The sequence below is a fragment of the Gekko japonicus genome, unplaced genomic scaffold (assembly GCF_001447785.1).
Source record: "Gekko japonicus isolate JY-2015 unplaced genomic scaffold, Gekko_japonicus_V1.1 scaffold654, whole genome shotgun sequence".
Lineage (NCBI taxonomy): Eukaryota > Metazoa > Chordata > Lepidosauria > Squamata > Gekkonidae > Gekko > Gekko japonicus.
The window spans coordinates 789,520-808,095 of record NW_015160228.1 but is presented as its reverse complement, the minus strand read 5'-3'; the positions used below and the strand labels follow the sequence as shown (position 1 = coordinate 808,095).

The 18,576-nt window shown below is 46.7% G+C and overlaps 1 protein-coding gene across 2 annotated transcripts in view; it reads right to left on the bottom strand.

Moving 5' to 3' along the window:
• NTRK3 (neurotrophic tyrosine kinase, receptor, type 3) overlaps positions 1 to 18,576 on the bottom strand; it is a 534,208-nt gene that overhangs the window by 51,019 nt on the left and 464,613 nt on the right. For both annotated transcript variants that reach the window (XM_015411889.1, XM_015411895.1), the window contains 2 exons: positions 15,231 to 15,403; positions 7,598 to 7,841 (listed from right to left, as the gene is read on the bottom strand). In XM_015411889.1, coding sequence (XP_015267375.1) covers positions 7,598 to 7,841; positions 15,231 to 15,403 — 417 coding nt within the window. The remainder of the gene's footprint in view (positions 1 to 7,597; positions 7,842 to 15,230; positions 15,404 to 18,576) is intronic.

The window sequence follows — 18,576 nt, the reverse complement described above, 5'->3', positions numbered from 1 at the left end:
TTCATCTGGATGTGCTTCAGCCGCCAAGATGAATGAGATACGGGAGAATGTCATCTGTGCATTGGGGCACCCTCACCAGATTGGGACACCTGTTTCGTCCTTCCATGGATTTAGCAGCAGCCTTGTGGTTTGAGAACCCCAATGTTCAGTCAGTAAGGGATCATGCAGGTATCTATAGTTGTGGGCTTCCAAAACAAATCACCCAAAGCTTCCCTCTTGTAGAGAAGGATCCTGAAGAGGAAAGAGGCTGCACAATTAAGTCTACCAAGGAGGATCAAGCTGCTGCACAATTAAGTCTACCAAGGTTAACAATGCACACTGTAGCACAACACATCAATGCACTGCAAAATCTGCAGATTGGCTTCTGCAGATAAATGTACTGAGCATGTAATGTTGGAACCTTTCAGTGTCCTTAAAAGATAATAACTGCTTAGAACTGTATTGGTAATTTAATGGAAGCAACAGGGATTGCTTACTTCTGCCTCCCCCATCCCCTTCCTGAAAATTTATCTCTGATCTTTTTGTACTTGGTTTTTTTCCCCAAGTCGTGCAAAACCATAAAACAAAAACTCTCTTGTCTTGTCAAAGCAGGATAAACAGCTGAATACATTCCTCAGTGATCTGCATTGGAAAGGACGCATCTGTCTTCGGGCGGAACACGGAGAGACTTATGGGGAGAAGAAGGCCAACGCTGCTGCTGCTTTTGTTACATAAATGTCTGTTTGTTGTGTGCCAACGTGTAGTGGGAAATTAAGCAGTTCACCTTTGCAAAGCACTATGCATCCCACTTATGCGGGAGCCAGATGGTGCTTTTCCCCCTTTGTTTTAAAAGATTAGAAAACAGCAAAAAACAGAAGTTGAATCCAGAGCCTGTAATGTATTCCTGCCTCCCGTCGGTTGTGTTTCTGTGAAATTGCACAAATACACATACACATGAGCACACACACACACAGGCAAACCAAGAAGTCTGGTGGGATTTTAAGCAAACTGACAGCCTGCAAAGAGCTTTAGACTTGTCACGTCAATGTCAGCCATCAGATGGAATCCACGGCAGCCTTCCCTCCAGAAAATGATAAATTGCTGCATTCCTCCGGGAAAACTCGGCTCGGATGAGCACAACAAGATTTCAATGAAATCACCCAAACCTCAAGTTTGCTTTGGGTTCTTGCACTCAGAAGAGGAAATCTGAATCCTTTACAGGACAACGTTCTGCTCAGATGATGGGGAACCTGCAGTGGGACCTTGATGGAGATATTGTCTAGGATGTTAGCCCTTCCTGAAATTTCAGTTTTTTTAAATGTGTACATGTGTGAGTGTTCGCCTCCTTCTCTCTCTGTCCTAGGGTATATCTACATGGCAGATAGACTGCTTTCTCTCTAAGAACAGATGGCCTGATTCTCACATGAAGGAGCCCTCAGATGGTAAAGTATACCCGGCCACTTCCAATTGCCAGTGGCAGATACTAACTTTTACATTAAAAAACAGAGATGGACATTAATATCCGAGTAATGGAGGGAGAGAGAAGGTTCTATCAACTTCTCTTTGCCCCTTGTGTTGCTAGGGTGGTTTTTTTTAATTAAACAAAGGGATAATTTCCCACTGTGCTTCTCATCGGCAGCCTGACATCCTCCAGTCTCTGCCACTTCATTCTCCTGCATGTGTGAACCAGGCCTCATGACTGAATGGGAGTTCTAGGCAACTTCAACAACTTCAACTACTTCAACAAATAACCAGGATAGTTTTAGGGAAGCCATTCCAATTCAACACATGTAGGGTCTAGTAGGAACTCAGAATTATAAACCTCCTTCTTCCCAACGTGCCTTTTCTCCTAATAATAAAAATTAAGTGCCATGGAGTCACAACATGACTTTTAGTGACCCCTCATGGGGTTTTCAAGGCAAGAGATGAGCAGAGGTGGTTTGCCATTGCCTCCTTCTGCCTAGCAACCCTGGTCTTCCTTGGCGGTCTTCCATCCATGTACTGACCATGGCTGACCCTGCTTAGCTTCTGAGCTTGGGTTAGGCTGGGCTATTCAGGCTTTATGGCAAATATTGTGGAGCTCCTGATATTACTCACCTTAGATCCAGTGACGGCCCCAGGTTTTTTCTCCCACTAGGCGAGGATACATTCTGGTGCCCCCCCCGACGGGGATGGGCGCCAGAGCTGCAGCAGGCAGGTTGAGGGAAGGCTGCAAAGAGGTGAGTATCTTGCTGGGGACGGAGCAAGAAGCCAGCAAGGGAGGCTTCCTGTGTGGGGCAAGGAGGGGACGAGACCGGCCAGAATGGTGCCCTCGTCGAGCCGTCGCCCTAGGTGACAGTCTAAAATTTAACAATAACGGGCCAGCCCTGCTTAGATCAGGAACTCCCTCTTCTTGGTCCTTCTGACTTGCTAGCAGAAAGCCAGAGATCTAAGGCAGGCATGTATATCTTGTAAATCATGGAACTAACCGCCTCTTACCAGACCAGTTAAGTGCTTGACAACACTCACAGGGGTAGCTCCAAACTGGTAACAAAAACAGGAGGGCCATCACATTTCTGGTTGTCTGCCATGCACAGTAGGATAGAGCTGCATTCGGCTTGGTGGGTCACAAGCAGTGCAGGCTCAGTCTAAGGGTACAGCCTAAGGGCGTACACCCAACAGATAAACAAAAAACAAAATTGAATGCATCAGACACACTCTGAAGGACGTATGGTGTAGTAGTGAGTTACCCTGCCAAGAGAGGAACATCTCATTCCATTATTATCTTCTCTAGATGACACTGGCATGCTGGGAGCTCACTCACTTTAATGGGAGATCCTGGGGACCCCGACCAAGGACTTTCTGTATCCATGTGCTCTACCATTGACCCACAGTCCCTCCAATAATGCAGAGGATATCATAGAATTATAGATTTGGAAGGGAACTCCAGGGTCATCTAGTCCAATCCCCTGCACAATGCAGGAAATTCACAAATACCTCCCCACACACACACACACCCAGTGACCCTTGCTCCATGTCCAGAAGATGGCAAAAACCATCCAGGATCCCTGGCCAAACTGGCCTGGAGAAAAATTGCTTCCTGACCCCAAAGTGGCAATCAGCATTTCCCTGGGAGTGTAAGAAAGGGCCACAAGAACTAAGCACTGAGGCAACCCTTCCCGCCCTCCCTCTCATGATCTGCCTAAGTTCACAGAATCATAGAATGTTAGAGTTGGAAGGGACCTTGCAGGTCATCTAGTCCAACCTCCTCCACTCTGCAGGAGCACAGCCGAAAGATAGCCCTACAACATACCCGAAAGATGGTTGTCCAGCCTCCACTTGAAAACGTCCAGTGAAGGAACATCCACCACCTCCCAAGGTAGTCTGTTCTACTGCTCAACCACTCTTACAGCTAGGAAGTTTCTCCTGATATTTAGCCGGTAATGACTCCCTTGTAATTTCCACCCATTAGATCTTGTCTTGCAATCCAGAGCAAGAGAGAATAGATCCGCTCCATCTTCTACATGACAGGCCTTCAAATACTTGAAGACTGCAATCATGTCCTCTCTAAGCCTTCTCTTTCCCAGGCTAAACATACCCAACTCTTTCAGCCTTTCCTCATAAGATTTGGATTCCAACCCTCTCACCATCCTGATTGCCCTTTTCTGGACACGCCCGAGCTTGTCAACATCCTTCCTAACATGTGGTGCCCAAAACTCTAACAGTCAGGAAATTCCTCCTAATGTTTAGCCGAAAACTCTTGATTTAATTTCAACCCGTTGGTCCTGGTCCGATCTTCTGGGGCAACAGAAAACTCCAGAGAATATCCTTAGTACAGGGTGCATGAAACTATTTAGGACCCCCCGAGGTTAAGTGCTTAGAGTGCCAATTTAGGGCCAAGGTGACTCTTGTTCAAATCCAACCAAGAATTGAAGTTCATCTGGTCCCCAGCTAGTCTCTTTCTCCCAGCTTAACGTATCTCACAGGATAGTTTTAGGTAAGTAGCCTTGTTGGTCTGCGGTAGAAGAGCAAGATTTGAGACCTGTGGCACCTTAAATACCAACAGGAGTTAAATACCAACAAGGAGTTTTCAAGAGTCAAAGCTCCCTTTGTCAGACATAAGTAGGAAAGGAGATCTCTGAGCCTCTATAGCCTGGAAATCATGTTGGCATTTAAGGTGCTCCTGGACTTGAATATCTTATATGATTGTTGTGAAAGTAGAATTGGGAACGTGAGATACCCTGAGCTCCCTGGAGGGAGTTAAAAAGGTAACAGAAAATGCATGAAGTTGCTTTATATTGAGTCAGATCATAGGTCCACCTAACTCAGTATCATCTACTCCGCTGAGCTGGACAAAGGAATTCCTCAAAACTGCTACAAGAGATCTTTTAATTGGATTTTCCGAGTGATCATCTCCATACAAGACACGGGCTCTACCACTGAACTATCGTATAAGCTACAGTCAAGTCCCATAATATTTTTTTAAAAGAACCTTTGTGTGTAAAAAAAAATAATTATGCTGGTCGTCTTACATTCAGGGCTACCTTCTTTTCAAGGACATATGGTATTATTTATTTATTATTGCACTTCCCTCCTACCACGGGATGCATGGAACCATACACAGGGTTCCCAGAACTCCCATTCTGGGCATCCCAGATCTGCTTAGCTTCAGGACCTTTGCTTTGTCATATGCCTTCAGACTAGGCTTGCCAAGTCCCCCCGGGGGGCGGGGAAACCCCCACCCCAGAGGCCTGTTCCCCGCCGCTGGCGGATCGGGCCCCGGGGGGGAACCCCACCCCCAAAGTACATGACGTGCACGTCACCCGGAAGTGACGCGACCACGCCGGGCACGCTAGGGGCAGGGCCATGGTCATCCAAGGGAAAACATTATGGTTTTCCCTCAGATGGTCATGGCCCCGCCCCCAGCGTGCCCGGCGTGGTCACGTCACTTCTGGGTGACGGGGTTGTGGCGCGTGCACGCGCTCCATGAACAAGCCGGGAGCCCCCCACTCCAGCAGCAGGTAAGACTTGGCAACCCTACTTCAGACCATACCCCCAGGCCGAACCTTGGCCCTCTGTTCCCAGTGCCCAGGTTTCGTTGTAGCGGATGCCCCTTTTTTGTAGCAATTTGTTCTTCCAATAGGTCCTTTATAGCCAGAATCTTTTATTTTACACGTCTGTTCAAATGGAGATTTTATCAAGGTTTTTTTTTCCCCAAAAATTGCAGCATGCACTCACCAAATGATATGTTTGCCATGACAGATCCACCTCTGCCCTGGATTCCAACCCACACACGCTTATCGAATATCCTCCTGAATGTTCCTGATGATGGCGCCCAACAATCCACTTCTAGCAAATTATTCCCTTGTCTAAACTGTGTCTGTATTGGATGAAGTGTATGGAGGTCGGGCCCAAATTGCCTATTATTTCCTCTCCCATATTTTATGCACAGTTATCAGTCACTTTTCCAGTTGCCTTTTCCGTAAGCCCCGTGTATTAAGTTTCCTTAATCTCCCTCTACAGGTCGTGGCCTCCAATCCTTTAATCATCTTTGTTGCCCTCCATTGGATTCTCTTTAATTTATCAGTGTCTTTTCTTTAATGAAAGACACAGAGAAAGGAATGTAACAGCCTTGTACTGAAGCAAGAATGTCTGCTCTGAGAGGGAGAAAGTGAAGGGAGGGAGAAAGAGAATCTTGATTGTGTGTGTGTGGGGGGGATGAATGAAAAAGTGTCAGCGGGTATGAAATGTGACTGCAAAATGTGCAACTTTTATACCTTATGTACAACATTTATACATACAATGTATGCTTTTGATGCATAACCGTGTAATGTACAGGTTGATTTACTGACTCACAAATAACATTGAAAATGTGCAGATATTGTAGGAAACATTTGGTGCTAAGAGGCCGAGGATGGTACAAAAAAGAGGGGTGTGTGTCATGGGTTCAGTTTGCACAAGGGGGGGGGGCAACTCAGTGGTGTCCCTTCACCTTTGATAGGCCCTCCCCTTTCAGCCTCACCTGTTATCATTCAGGCCACAACATTTCTGATTGCCTGGACTATTTATTGGAGTTTAACCCCACCATTTTAGTGGTCTGCTTTGATTTTATGGGCAACACAGTTGCACTTGGCTGAGCCAGTGTGGTGTAATTGTTTGTCATGGAGATTCCATGTTTGAATCTCAGCTCTGCCTTGGAAGCTTACTGGGCCAGTCACACACTGTCAGCCTAATCTACCTCTTAGGGTTGTTGTGAAGAAAAAATGCAGAACAGGAGAATGCTGGGATATAAATGAAGCCAACACATAAGCAAAAAGTTATGAATTGTGATTTAGATCTGTGTTACTTTTAGACAGCTTGTTTATATGGTTTCTATGCTATTTTAATCTTTGATGCTGTTTTTATGCTGCTTTCACTGGATGGCGATTTTTACGACTGCTTGGTTACTAGGATGGTTTTATTACTAAGGAAGGCCGAGCGCCAAAGAATAGATTCTTTTGAACTATGGTGCTGGAGAAGACTCTTGAGAGTCCCTTGGACTGCAAGAAGATCAAATCAGTCAATCCTAAAAGAAATCAACCCTGACTGTTCCCTGGAAGGCCAGATAATGAAACTGAAGCTCAAATACTTTGGCCACCCAATGAGAAGGGAGCACTCACTGGAGAAGACCCTGATGCTGGGAAAGACTGAAGGTAAAAGAAGAAGGGGATGGCAAAGGATGAGATGGTTAGACAGTGTCATAGATGCAACAAACATGAAACTGAACAAACTTCAGAGGACGGCGGAAGACTGGAAGGCCTGGCGTGATCTGGTCCATGGGGTCGCGAAGAGTCGGACTCGACTGTGCGACTGAACAGCAAAGATTACGATGGGGATAGATACAGCACTGGTTTTTTTAAGTTTTATTCTGTCTGAATTTGGTTTTGCTTTTTTATCATGAGCAGGATTCTAGAGAGGCAGCATTCACATTCCCCCAATAGATAGCTTTGAGGATGCAGAAAAATCATGTCTTGAAAAAGAAGTTTTCTTGAGCCAATCTCAGGTTTCCATATTTAGCTGTCTGGCTATGTTCACCGTAGTGGGTCTTAGTGTCCCTTATGTGTTGTGAGAGGACTTCAATACAAAGGTTTGCAGGTCTGACATCAAGAAAGCTATTCATACAGAAACACAGAGCTGGAAGGTACCCCCAGGGCTATCTAGCCCAACCCCTGCACAATGCAGGAAATCCACAGCTTCTTCCCACTCCCCACTCCTCCAGTGACTCCTGCTCTATGCCCAGAGAAAGGCAAAAGACCTCCAGGATCCCTGGGCCAATATCTGCATGGCATGTCCCTAAAATTTACCATGGGTGGGCCACTCTTCTAGGCTTCAATATCTACATAGCAGTTAACATTCCACAGCATGAAGATAAGCAGGAGATAAGACATCTGCAGCAGACCTCCCCGTCCAGCATGCAACAGTCTACTGCCTGTATAAGTTCCATTTAGCAGCCATGCTTGATAATGAGAGACAGACCCATCTTTCCGTGCACCTTGTGCAAGCACCACCAATCTTGAGTGAGCAATGATAGCAAAGGGTGGGTTTCATCTATAACAGCTGCCCTCGGTACCACCCTCTGTGCTCACTGGAGCCCCCTTACCCTATAGTAATCGGTGCTGTAGACATCTCTGGACATCCCAAAGTCTCCGATCTTCACCAGGAGGTTAGCGCCGACCAAGCAGTTCCTCGTCGCCAGGTCTCTGTGTACAAAATGTTGGGAGGCAAGGTAAACCATTCCCGAGGCGATCTGACTTGCAATGTGAAGCATTTGGGAAAGGCCCAGCTCTCCTTTGGCTTGCCGGGGCTGCCCATCCACCAGGATCATTGCATCTGGTCCATGTGCCCTGTGGAAGAAACACAGCAGAAAAAAAAACTACTCCTGTTGCCCTATGGTGGGGTGGTGGTTGAACCGTGTTTCGAGGTCTGCCTCCACACGTTGCCCCTGTTGTGACAAACCAACACATCAATTGCCAGCTGCACATGAAGAAGAGAGTCTTCAATTTTCTAATGGTCAGATGTAATTTGAGCATTCATCAGCTTTGATTTTTCCCCCCTCCTAGCCACTCTACAAATAGACAGAATGAATATTTGATAAGCTCTGATAAGAGGAGGATTTGTTCTGTTGTTTGATCGGGAGTCCCTCAGTAAGATCATCAGAGAGGGCGGGCAAGCTTGTTCCCTACCCCAGCCCCAGCTAGCAATCCAGAATTGTAGATGGACAGAACAGAAACCAGTGGGGTGTAGTGGTGAGAGCAGGGGTCCTCAATGGGGAGGCCACCGGCACCTTTCCACCAAGTGTTTTTATAAAGTGGATGAGGCCCAATACTGCCAGATGAGTGTTTCTTAGATAGCTCAATGTGTACACTTGTGTGTATAGAAGAAAATATTTTAAACCATGCAAACAGTGATGATGATGACGACGATGATGAATGGGTATAGAATAGCCAGGAGATCCTAAGATTGTCTGGCAGCCACGAGATCTAGCTCTTTTAGTGTTATGCACCACTAGGTGGTGAGCTAGACTTGTTTTTTAAGGCAAGAGACATTTCAGATGTGGTTTGCCATTGCCTGCCTCTGCGTCACGACCCTGGTATTCCGTGGAGGTCGCCCTTCCAAATGCTAGCCAAGGACAACCCTGCTTAGCTTACAAGATCTGACAGGATTGGGCTAGGAAACAAGGAAATAAGCATTTGGGTAGAAATCCATCTGCCTTATCTACACACCACAGAAAGAAGTACTGCCTTTTGTTGGTCTTGAGCAGTTGTACTCCCACTGTGATTTGCAGGGAGCCACACATACAAACATGACTACTGTATGCCCTGTGCAACACCTAGGGGTGTTCCCAGGTCCCACTGCCCACTACCCTTTGGAGTAGTGGCACTTTTTTTTAAAATGCAGCCTCATATACTTACTGGAAGTGACAAAGGGTAGATGTAGGAATCCACAGAAATGGGTTTTATCATACAGTTTCTGTGATTCCTAGAGCTATCCTAAGTCACTTCTGGAAAGAATTTTGGTAAGTAGGATGCATTTCCAGCCCTATTTTGGCCTTTGAGGGAGATCTCTTTGGGGCCAGGCCTGGCTAGAGTTGCCAGCTCCAGGCTGGGAAATTCCTGGAGATTTTGTGATGAGGAGTGCAGGGTATGATGCCACAGAGTCTGCCCTCCAAAGCAGCCATTTTCTCCAGGGGGACAGACGTCTGGAGTTCACTTGTAATTCTGTAATTCTGGGGGATCTCCAAGTCCCACCTGGAGGCTGGCAATCTGAGGCCTGGCAGCAACTGGTTCTGGGTGACTTGATGCCACCTGACTTGCATGACTCTCAAGTAGGCCTGGCTGCTTGCTATTCAACAGCAGCCACCTTATGAATGCCAGTGTGGTGTAGCGGTTAGAATTTCAGATTAGGGTCTGCAAGACCCAGGTTCAGATCCCCATCTTGCTGTGGAAGCTGACTTGGGTGATTTTGGACCATTTATATACTTTCAGCCTAACCTACCTCACGGGGTTGTTGTGTGGATAAAAAGGAGGAGAAGAGAATAACATAAGCTGCTTTGGTCCCCACTGTGGAGAAAGGTGAGGTATAAATAAAGTAAATAAATAATACATATAGCTGAAGATGGGGGCAGATAAAAGGCAGGTTGGTGAATGGCAGAGAAGGAAAGATTTAGGAAAGGGAGAGGATATGGGGAATGCCAAGGGGAGGGGAAGAGGTTAGGAAATTCCTAGAATTTTTTTTTTGGGGGGGAGCATGGGGAGGGTGGGGTTTGAGAAAGGGAGGGACCTCAGAGGGGTATAATGCCATAGACTCCATCCTCCAAAGCAGCCATTTCCTCCATGGAAAGGAAGATTGCCAACCTCCAGGTGGAAGCTGGAGGTCACCCAGAAATACAACTGCTTTCCAGGTGCCAGAGATCAGTTCCCCTAGAGAAAATGGCTGCTTTGGAGGATGGACATTATGGCATTATACCATGCTGAGGTTGCTTCCCTCCCCAAACCTCACCTTCCCAAGGCTCCACCCCCAAATCTCCAGGGATTTCCCAACTTTTATCTGGCAAACCTAAGGTGAATTTATCTCTGTAGCTGGGAGTCTGTTGTGATTCCAGAAGATCTCCAGCTCCCATCCAGAGGCTGGCAACTGTAGAAGGAGAGAAGGAAGCTGTTTGGTCCTGTTTTAATGTGGTTCAACGTTTTCAACCTAAATATATTGAATTATTGGTCCTTTTTTATTGGTTCAAGGCTTTTAACCTAGAAAAATTGAAATGTATCAGGTTAAATAGATTCAGGACTTCTTAGTTCAAATATTCACGATTTCAAGGGCGGATTGTGCCAATGTTTTTAATGTATAGTTTTAGTGCACTTTGTAATAAATACATATATTTTGTTTAATTTATTTCTCAATTTTTTTCCCCTCTCATCCAATCTTTGGGAATCCAACTTCGTTGTTTCTTAAGGTTGGGCTTCTCCCCCCTTCTGTTTTGGTTTGCAGCCTTGTAATATATTAGATCCTCGGTCCACCACGGTCAGTATTGCCTGCTCAGACGAGCAGCAGCTCTCTGGGGTGTTACACATCCCCTTTTAACTGGAGATGCCAGGGAGTGATTGAACCTGGCTGGGACCTTCTGCATGCCAAGCAGTGGCTCTTTGCCATCCCCTCACAAGTTATAGGATTTTACAGCCACATTATTTCGACAAACAGAAAACTGACCACAGCAATGCAGAGTTTCTGCCCAGCTCTTCAGCTCAGGGAAAAAAAACCCTGCCCTGTTCCTTGGAGGAGAAGCGTTGATGCTTCTTCCTGACAGACTGTTTCAAATGAGAGTTGCCATTTCCACGTTGGCTTTTTATCATCCAGGACATTGCAATTTACGGAGGGCCTTTTTGTATTCCCTGACGGTGCCACCCTCGAGCCTCGACACCTCTGCGCCACCAGAGAGACTCACGCCACCGGCATGAGAATGGCTGCAGCCGAGCGACGGGATCCTGTGAAGGAAGGTCGACTTCTCTCACACTTAATCCCGGGCCCAGAGAGGATGGTACAAATCAAAACGACTCCTCTGGCCACTGCGGTCACCTTTATTGTTAAAGTGTTTTCGTTGAGAGGTTTGCAGAGGTACAATTTGAAAAGAAAACAACCAATGTGATAAAAAACCCTGTGTTGTTTTTTTTAAAAAAAATATATGATCCTTTTCTGTGGGAAAAGTAAATCCTTTCTATTTTACTTTCCTCCCATTTCAGTCTAAAAGGTGGGTAAGGTAAAGGTTCCTTTGCTTGAAAGCCAGTCGAATCCGACTCTAGAGTTGCGGTGCTCATCTCCGTTTCAAAGCCGAAGAGCCAGCGCTGTCCAAAGACGTTTCCGTGGTCATGTGGCCGGCATGACTCAACACCAAGGCGCACGGAACGCTGTTACCTTCCCACCGAAGTGGTACCTATTTATCTACTTGCAACTTCTTGCTTTCGAACTGCTAGGTTGGCAGGAGCTGGAACTAGAGACGGGAGCTCACTCCGTCATGCAGCACACTCGGATCTCGAACTGCTGAACTACTGACCTTCCACAGCCTGCAGTTCAGCGTCTTAACCACTTGAGCCACCGCAGCTCCTTTTCTAAAAGGTGGGACCATGCAGCTATTTGGCTGTATTCTAGAATCATGCTCCATTCTGAAATATTTCCATCCTGAAAAATAGAATGTTTATGATTCCTCCTAACTAAGCATCTCCTCAATGGGCTCGACTGTCTCTTTAATTAGTTCTCTTTGGCTCAGGGACAGGAGTCTAGTAGATTTGGCCAAACGTCAATCATGTCATTCCATCCTTGTCACTAAGTTTTTAGCGTTTAGGCTTCCATTGTCTTCCACAATCTTCTGACAATCCACTGAATTTCTGCAAACTCGGTGTTCATAGAAGTGTACATAATGAACACTTCATACATGCTTCGTATGTATTTGATACATGGTACAGTCCGTACTTCCAAAATGATAACTGGTATCCAAAGGAAGATCCAACGTAAATTTGTCCATCTGAGTCCAAAACATACCAGTGGAAAATGGGTAAAAATAATATGCATGCGAACACATCAAGCTGCCTTCTGCTGAGTCAGGCCATTGGTCTATCAAGGTCAATATCATCCACTCCAACTGTCAGCAGCTCTCCAGGGTCTCAGGAAGAGATGCCAGGGATTGAACTGGAGATCTTCTGAAAACAAATCAGATGCTCTACCCCTGGGCTGTAGCTCTTCCCAGTTCTATTCTGTTCATGGGCCATATAAATCAGATTGCCATTTGTCAGAGAGAAGTGTGGAATTCAGAAACATCCTTAAATGGCAGTTGCAGAGACCAAGAAGCTGGATATGGTGGGATGATCAAGTTGAGCAGTAGGTGACCCCTCCTTGCCCTGCCCCGTTACTGGGCATCCAGAATGAAGGCACATCTATTTGGGATCATTAACAATTCATCACATTCAGGGATGTAGTTTAGCTAAAAGTCAAGAGTCTGAAAGCACCCCAGATTAACTGACTACATGTAATTATTTTGGGTTCTTGTCCTGTTCCCTTCTCCTCATTTTCATCAGATAATGTGCATCACAGGGAAATATGTGGTCAAGGCAAGGATTTCCTATCCAAAGCAGATACAGGGCAGAAATCAAAGTCGACCTTGACTAGCAAATTTTCTATATGTATGTATGGGACGACCATCAGATACACTGTTCCCCATCTGTCTCCTAGTAAGTGCTGCTGCATCCAATTCTGCTTATCATATAGGTCAGCTGTTACTACAAAGCAAATGTGTTTAGGGTTCTTGACTACCTGATATAACCATTCTTGGGACACTGACGCTAGGCTGTAACAGGGAAAGAACAGAAAAGGGGGAAGCAACTGAGCCCATGAGGGGGCAAAAAGACAGACAGAACACCTCTGTAGAATTCTCATCTTCCACTATGGCTGATCAAGAGAAAGTGGGTAATTGGGTGGAGAGTTTCTCATTTTTGCTGAACAAAAAGAGTAGGGGAAGGCCTGGAAATGGGGCTCCTGAGATGCACATAGAGGCTTTTGTCTGTGGCTTGATTTGAAAACATCTTAGTTGACTATGATATTCTTCCATCAGGTGACAATGCTCATCTTTAAGCGTCCATGCGCCTGCAAACAGCCATGGGTTCCAATACTGAATGGATTTTCACTGACATATTATGGCCCCAGTCACACGGGCCGAATATCGCGGGGGGGAGGCGTGGCTGCTTGTCCCGCAGCGAAATAACACGCGACTGCGCGATCAGGCGTTCCCTCGTGGTCCCGTCGAGGTCCCATAGTTAGGGGGGAGGTGCCGATCACACGACGTGCCAAAGAAGCAGCGCGGCATGGCAAACGGGGGTGTGTTGTTTGTTTTTTAACCTGAAGTATGTGCATGCCCCGTTGGGTGCTTGTGCGCATCCCTGGAGACTTCGGGGGGGGGGAACCTTTTCACAATGGGGCATGAGTGGGTGCCAGATGTCACTGGAAATGTGATCAGACGCCTGCCCTTGCCCCGCGGTTTCCGGAAACTAGTACCTCCGAGGTACTAGTTTTTAACCGCGCATCTTCGGAGGGAAGCCTTGGGTTCGCCACGGGAGCTCTACGCTTCCCAGAAGTGGCGGTGAGATCGCGCCCGGAAAATCCGTCTATCTTCCGTTGCAGTAGCGTGGCTACTGCTCCGTGTGACTGCAGCCTATTTAAGTCTACATAAATTAAATAAATCTCCACCAGTTAAGACGCAAGGCAAAAGCCATAGCTCTAAAGAAAAGAGCATCCCTCTTTCTTTAAGAAGAGCCATCCCCACTTTCTCTCCCACTTCAGAAAGAGTGCTATCATTTTCAACACAGCTACTGAACAGTTCATTAAATCCTTCCCAACAAAGAACATTCTCTCTACAGTTCTTACGGTTACTTGCATTTGCGTCTCAGTAGGCATCATCTCGGAAGAAGTATCGCAACTCCTCTTCCACTGAAGAGGGAACTTGGTGCCTAGAGTTCTTATAATTAAAGCTGGTATAATGAAATTTATTAAAGCACTTAAAATTATGTTGCCTGATGAGTGAAGAGGCACCTTGTTAGTGGATCAAAATATTCCTTCATCAATTAATCCAACTGATTAATTGACTAGACGTTTCAGGCCCCTTACAGATACATTCAGAAGCTGACACGGGACCTTCCCCAGTGGCCGAGTGCCCTCAGCAGCTCCGAGGAGGGAGCCAGCTGAGCCGGTGGGTGTGTTGCTCTCAATAGTGGGAGCGGCCGCATGGAGGGGAAATCAAAAGGTCACTGCCTCTTTGACCTTGGATGCAGGGAGGGGGAATGTGCCAATATCCCTTTGCTAAATCTACTGGAACAAAGCCCTGGGCTTTTGGCTAGCTTGCCAGAATGACTTGAGAAATGCATTTAATCTCTCAAAGTCGCCGAGACCCAAATCAAGCTTGTAGAGTTTGGGAACTGAAACAAAGAAGCAACATGAAAGGCTTGAACTCTTCTCATTGCTCTGAACACCGCCACAGCCCAAAGCACAGCGGGTTTGGTTGGTGGGTTCCAAAAGGCCTGCTTTTGCCAATAAGAAGGAACATCTGATCTTTTGGACACTTCCCAAGTTCTCTGGCCCTCTGGATGCCAATGGAATGAAGCCCATGGAAATGGTTCTCCCCCCCCCCCCCCGGTTGAAGTGGGGGAAGAGCCAGCACACTCTTCTCGTGTGCTTTAGTCCTGTACAACCAGGGCTATTTTTGGGCAGGAACGCACAGGAACGGAGTTCCGGCTGGCTCCCAAGTTGGCCACGCCCAGCAGGAACTCATAAGCATAATAGGCCACACCCAACAGCAGGAACTCATTAGGATTGGCGACATTAGAGGGTGTGTGGCCTAACATGCAAAGGAGTTCCTGCTACAAAAAAGGCCCTGGGTTTTGACCACAAACAAGGTAAACAGAATAACAAGCAAAAGGTGGGTGTGGCTGGATGAGCACACTTCTGGTAACATGGGGGTGCGGCCTAATGTGCTAATTAGCTGTGCTGTCGGGGGTGTGGCCTAATATGCTAATGAGTGTCTGCTGTTGGGTGTGGTCTATTATGCTAATGAGTTCCTGCTAAGCTTTTTCTACAAAAAGAGCCCTGTAAAGTACAACCAAGATGTCATCTGTGCAGGGACTGTTAGCAAAGTTCTTTCTGCTCCCTCTGCTGGTCACGCTTTCCTTTCTGCGTTCTAACTACAGGTTCAGATTTACCTCAAGAACTTATTCAGGTCCCCATGCTTCATGTACTCAAAGACCATGATGAGAGGGTCTCCATCGCCACAGACACCGTAGAACTTTACAATGTGGTCGTGCTGCAGGTTGGTGAGAAGTTCTGCCTCTCTTTGGAAGTCCTTCCGGGCAGCCAGAGTTGGGTCCTTCAAAGCCTGAAGGAGAGACAATGAGGAGAACACACTGAAAAATGGGACAGAGACAGCCATTTTCTTCTCCAGATGCTTTCCTCTCCTTGAGACCCATTTCCTTATTCCCCCTCCAACCTATGTCTTCATTACCACCTAATGGTCCCCTGCCCCATACCTGCTTGTTATTGGTGGATGCAGATGACCATTTCTTTGTGTAAAGTGCTGTCAAATTGCAGTCAACTTATGACAACCCCTCATGGCATTTCAAGGCAAAAGATGAACAGAGATGGTTTGCCATTTCCTGACTCTGTGTAGTAACCCTAGACTTCTTTGGTGGTCTCCCATCCAAGTACTAATTAGGGAGAAGGAGGAGGAGGAGGAGGATAATTTGTACCCCGCCCTTCACTAGGTGAAGAGTGGCTTACAGCCCCTTCCTCTCCCAACAGACACTCAAATGTGAGGTAGGTGGGGCTGAGTGAGAGAACTGCTTTTGAGAGAACAGCTCTGAAAGAACTGTGACTGATCCAAGGTCACCCAACTGGCTGCATGTGGAGGAGTAAGGAATCAAACCCGGTTCTCCCAGATTAGAGCCTGCCAGTTTTAACCACTGCACCAAACATATATGATGAGATTGGGTTACCCTGGGCCATATGACTGATTTATCCTGGTACGAAGAGGTAGGTTGGTCATCAGATCTTAGAAGCAGGATCAGTGCTTGGAAGGGAGACCCCCAAGGAAGATTCTGCAGAGGAAGGCAATGGCAAACCACCTCTGCTTCTCATTTGCCTTGAAATCTCCCCACTGGGGTCTCTATAAATTGGCTACAGCTGGACAACACTTTACACACACATGAACACATGAACACATGCTAAAATTACTCGATCTAAATAAAAAATAATTTACCATTTATTTAATTAATTCAATATTTATACCCTGTTTTTTCTCCCCAATGGAGACTCAAACCAGCTTATAACATCAATCGCCCATCCTCCAATTTGTCCTCACAGCAATCCTGTGAGGTAGGTTAGGTTGACAGAGCAATCTCCCATGACAGTGTGAGGATGTGACCTGGGTCTCCCAGATCCTAGTCTGACACTGTAACCACTACACCGTGCTGCCTCTTGCATCATGCTGGCTCAGAGATGAGATTTCTTCTGGTGAACTGAAGTATGGCTCCTTCTCTTAACCACTGTGCTGTACCAGCTTCTTAATTCAACTAACACAATGAGCGGAAGTCTCTTGGGTCCACAAATTCAGATATGAGTGTTTTGATAAATAAGGAAGGTTAGAGATAAGTGTGCTCAGTTCATTTCAGGGTATCAAGACAGACAATGCCAAATGACTGACAAGCATGGAAAAGCTTTTGTGGACATCCTACTCACACCGTATTGCAGTGAGATTTCCCCCAACTCATTTCTGATGGAGCAGCAGACAATCCACAAAGGGTAATCGCTTCCACTCATTTCTAGTCCAGTCAGGACCCAAACCCCATGAACTCAAGGGCAAAAGTCTCTGTTTCTCATTATTACGACTTTCCAGAACCAGCCCTGCCTTCTATTTGGGAAGAGCTGACTTGGCTGCCTTTATTCAAAAGATGTATTTACTGGACTGCTGCTGATATGTTTTGCTGGGGTGGCAGTTGTGGCTCCTTTCACAGAGGGCTCTACAAAAGGGGCGGAGCCAGTGAAGTGTCTGCACCTCGTAATTTTTTTTAAAAATCCTCTTTTCATTCCCTGTGGTATAGAACACTTTCCGGAGAGGCTGGGAGTGAAATTGGCACCTTTATTGAAAATGCCTTCTCAGACACTCTGTGGGTTTGCTATGATTGGGTAATTTTCTCAATTGCATGCACAGGATTATTACTTGATCGGATTTTTTATAAATGAAGTGGAAAGCATATTATACTCTGTTTCCTTGTGAAGACGGGGCTTTGAACAAAAGCCGGCATGGATTTGAGCCGCACATTTTGTGTCTGAATCCTGGTGTCAAATATTAAGCCAATAGTCTTTGAATATATTGATGAGATCCAGAGTTGTACAGTACTTATAGTGTTGAACTAGAAGGTCTGAGCTCAAATGTGCACATTGCCATGAAGTTCACTAGGTAACCTTTGGCCAGCCACTGGGGCTTGAACCTATAACTCTTCATTCGGCGTCTATTTATTTATTTTATTTTATTTATTTATATCTTTGATTTCTACCCCGCTCCAACCCTGAAGGGTCTCTGAGCGGTTTACAAGTTTTGGATTTACAAGTTCCGAATTTATCCCTAACTAAGGCCACATGTCTACAGGGGTTGGACCTGCCTCCCGGCACCCAGGTGGCAGGGCTCGCTATTTCTTGGTTGTTCTTCCCGGGCGGTCTTTTGGTGTCAGTGTCCGGCGTCTGGCATCTGGCGTGGCCGTTTTGGTCTGGTGGCTTCTTCTTTCTTTGTTTGGCGGGCCCGTCTTAGTGTGTGGGTCGTATCGACTTACAGCCCAGCTAATGTCCGTTGCGGCTCCGCTGCGCTTGCGTCACGTCACCACGTCCTTCTGTGGCTCCGCCTCTGTCTCCGCCTCCATCACTCCACTTGCCTCGCTCTGCCGCTTCAATGTTACGCCACTCCACCGCCACCGCCATTTCCACCGTCACCGCCGCCGCTATCGCTTCCAGTGCTCCTGCCACACACCCCTGTACGGAGAGGGTGCCCCCTGCCACCTAAAGGCAGGTACTCATTAATCTACTCGCTTATATTTATTGCTTTCGAACCGCTGGGTGGGAGGGAGCTGGGACTAGGGCCAGGAGCTCACCCCGGCCGCAGTGGGTCTCGAACAGCTGTAACAGCTGTTCACTGATGTTACCAGCAGGCGTTTTACCACCGCATCCGCACACCATTGGATAGTGTGCCGTCGTTGCATGATAGCAATAATTTGAAAATTGTATTTTTCTGTGTGGACAGGCCATAGCAGGTGCAGTTAGGGTTGCCAACCCCAGCTGGAGAAATTCCTGTAGATTTGGGGGCAGCCTCAGCCGGGGATGTGATGTCACTCTAGGATTCCCATTTCATGCAGACTCTATGGTATAACATAGACTCTGCCCTCCAAAGCTGCCACTTCCTCTTGGGAACTGATCTCTGTAGTCTGGATGTAACTCCAGGAGAACTCCAGGCCCCACCTTGAGGTTGGTAACCCTAATTAAAATGATTGTTAGCATTCGTCA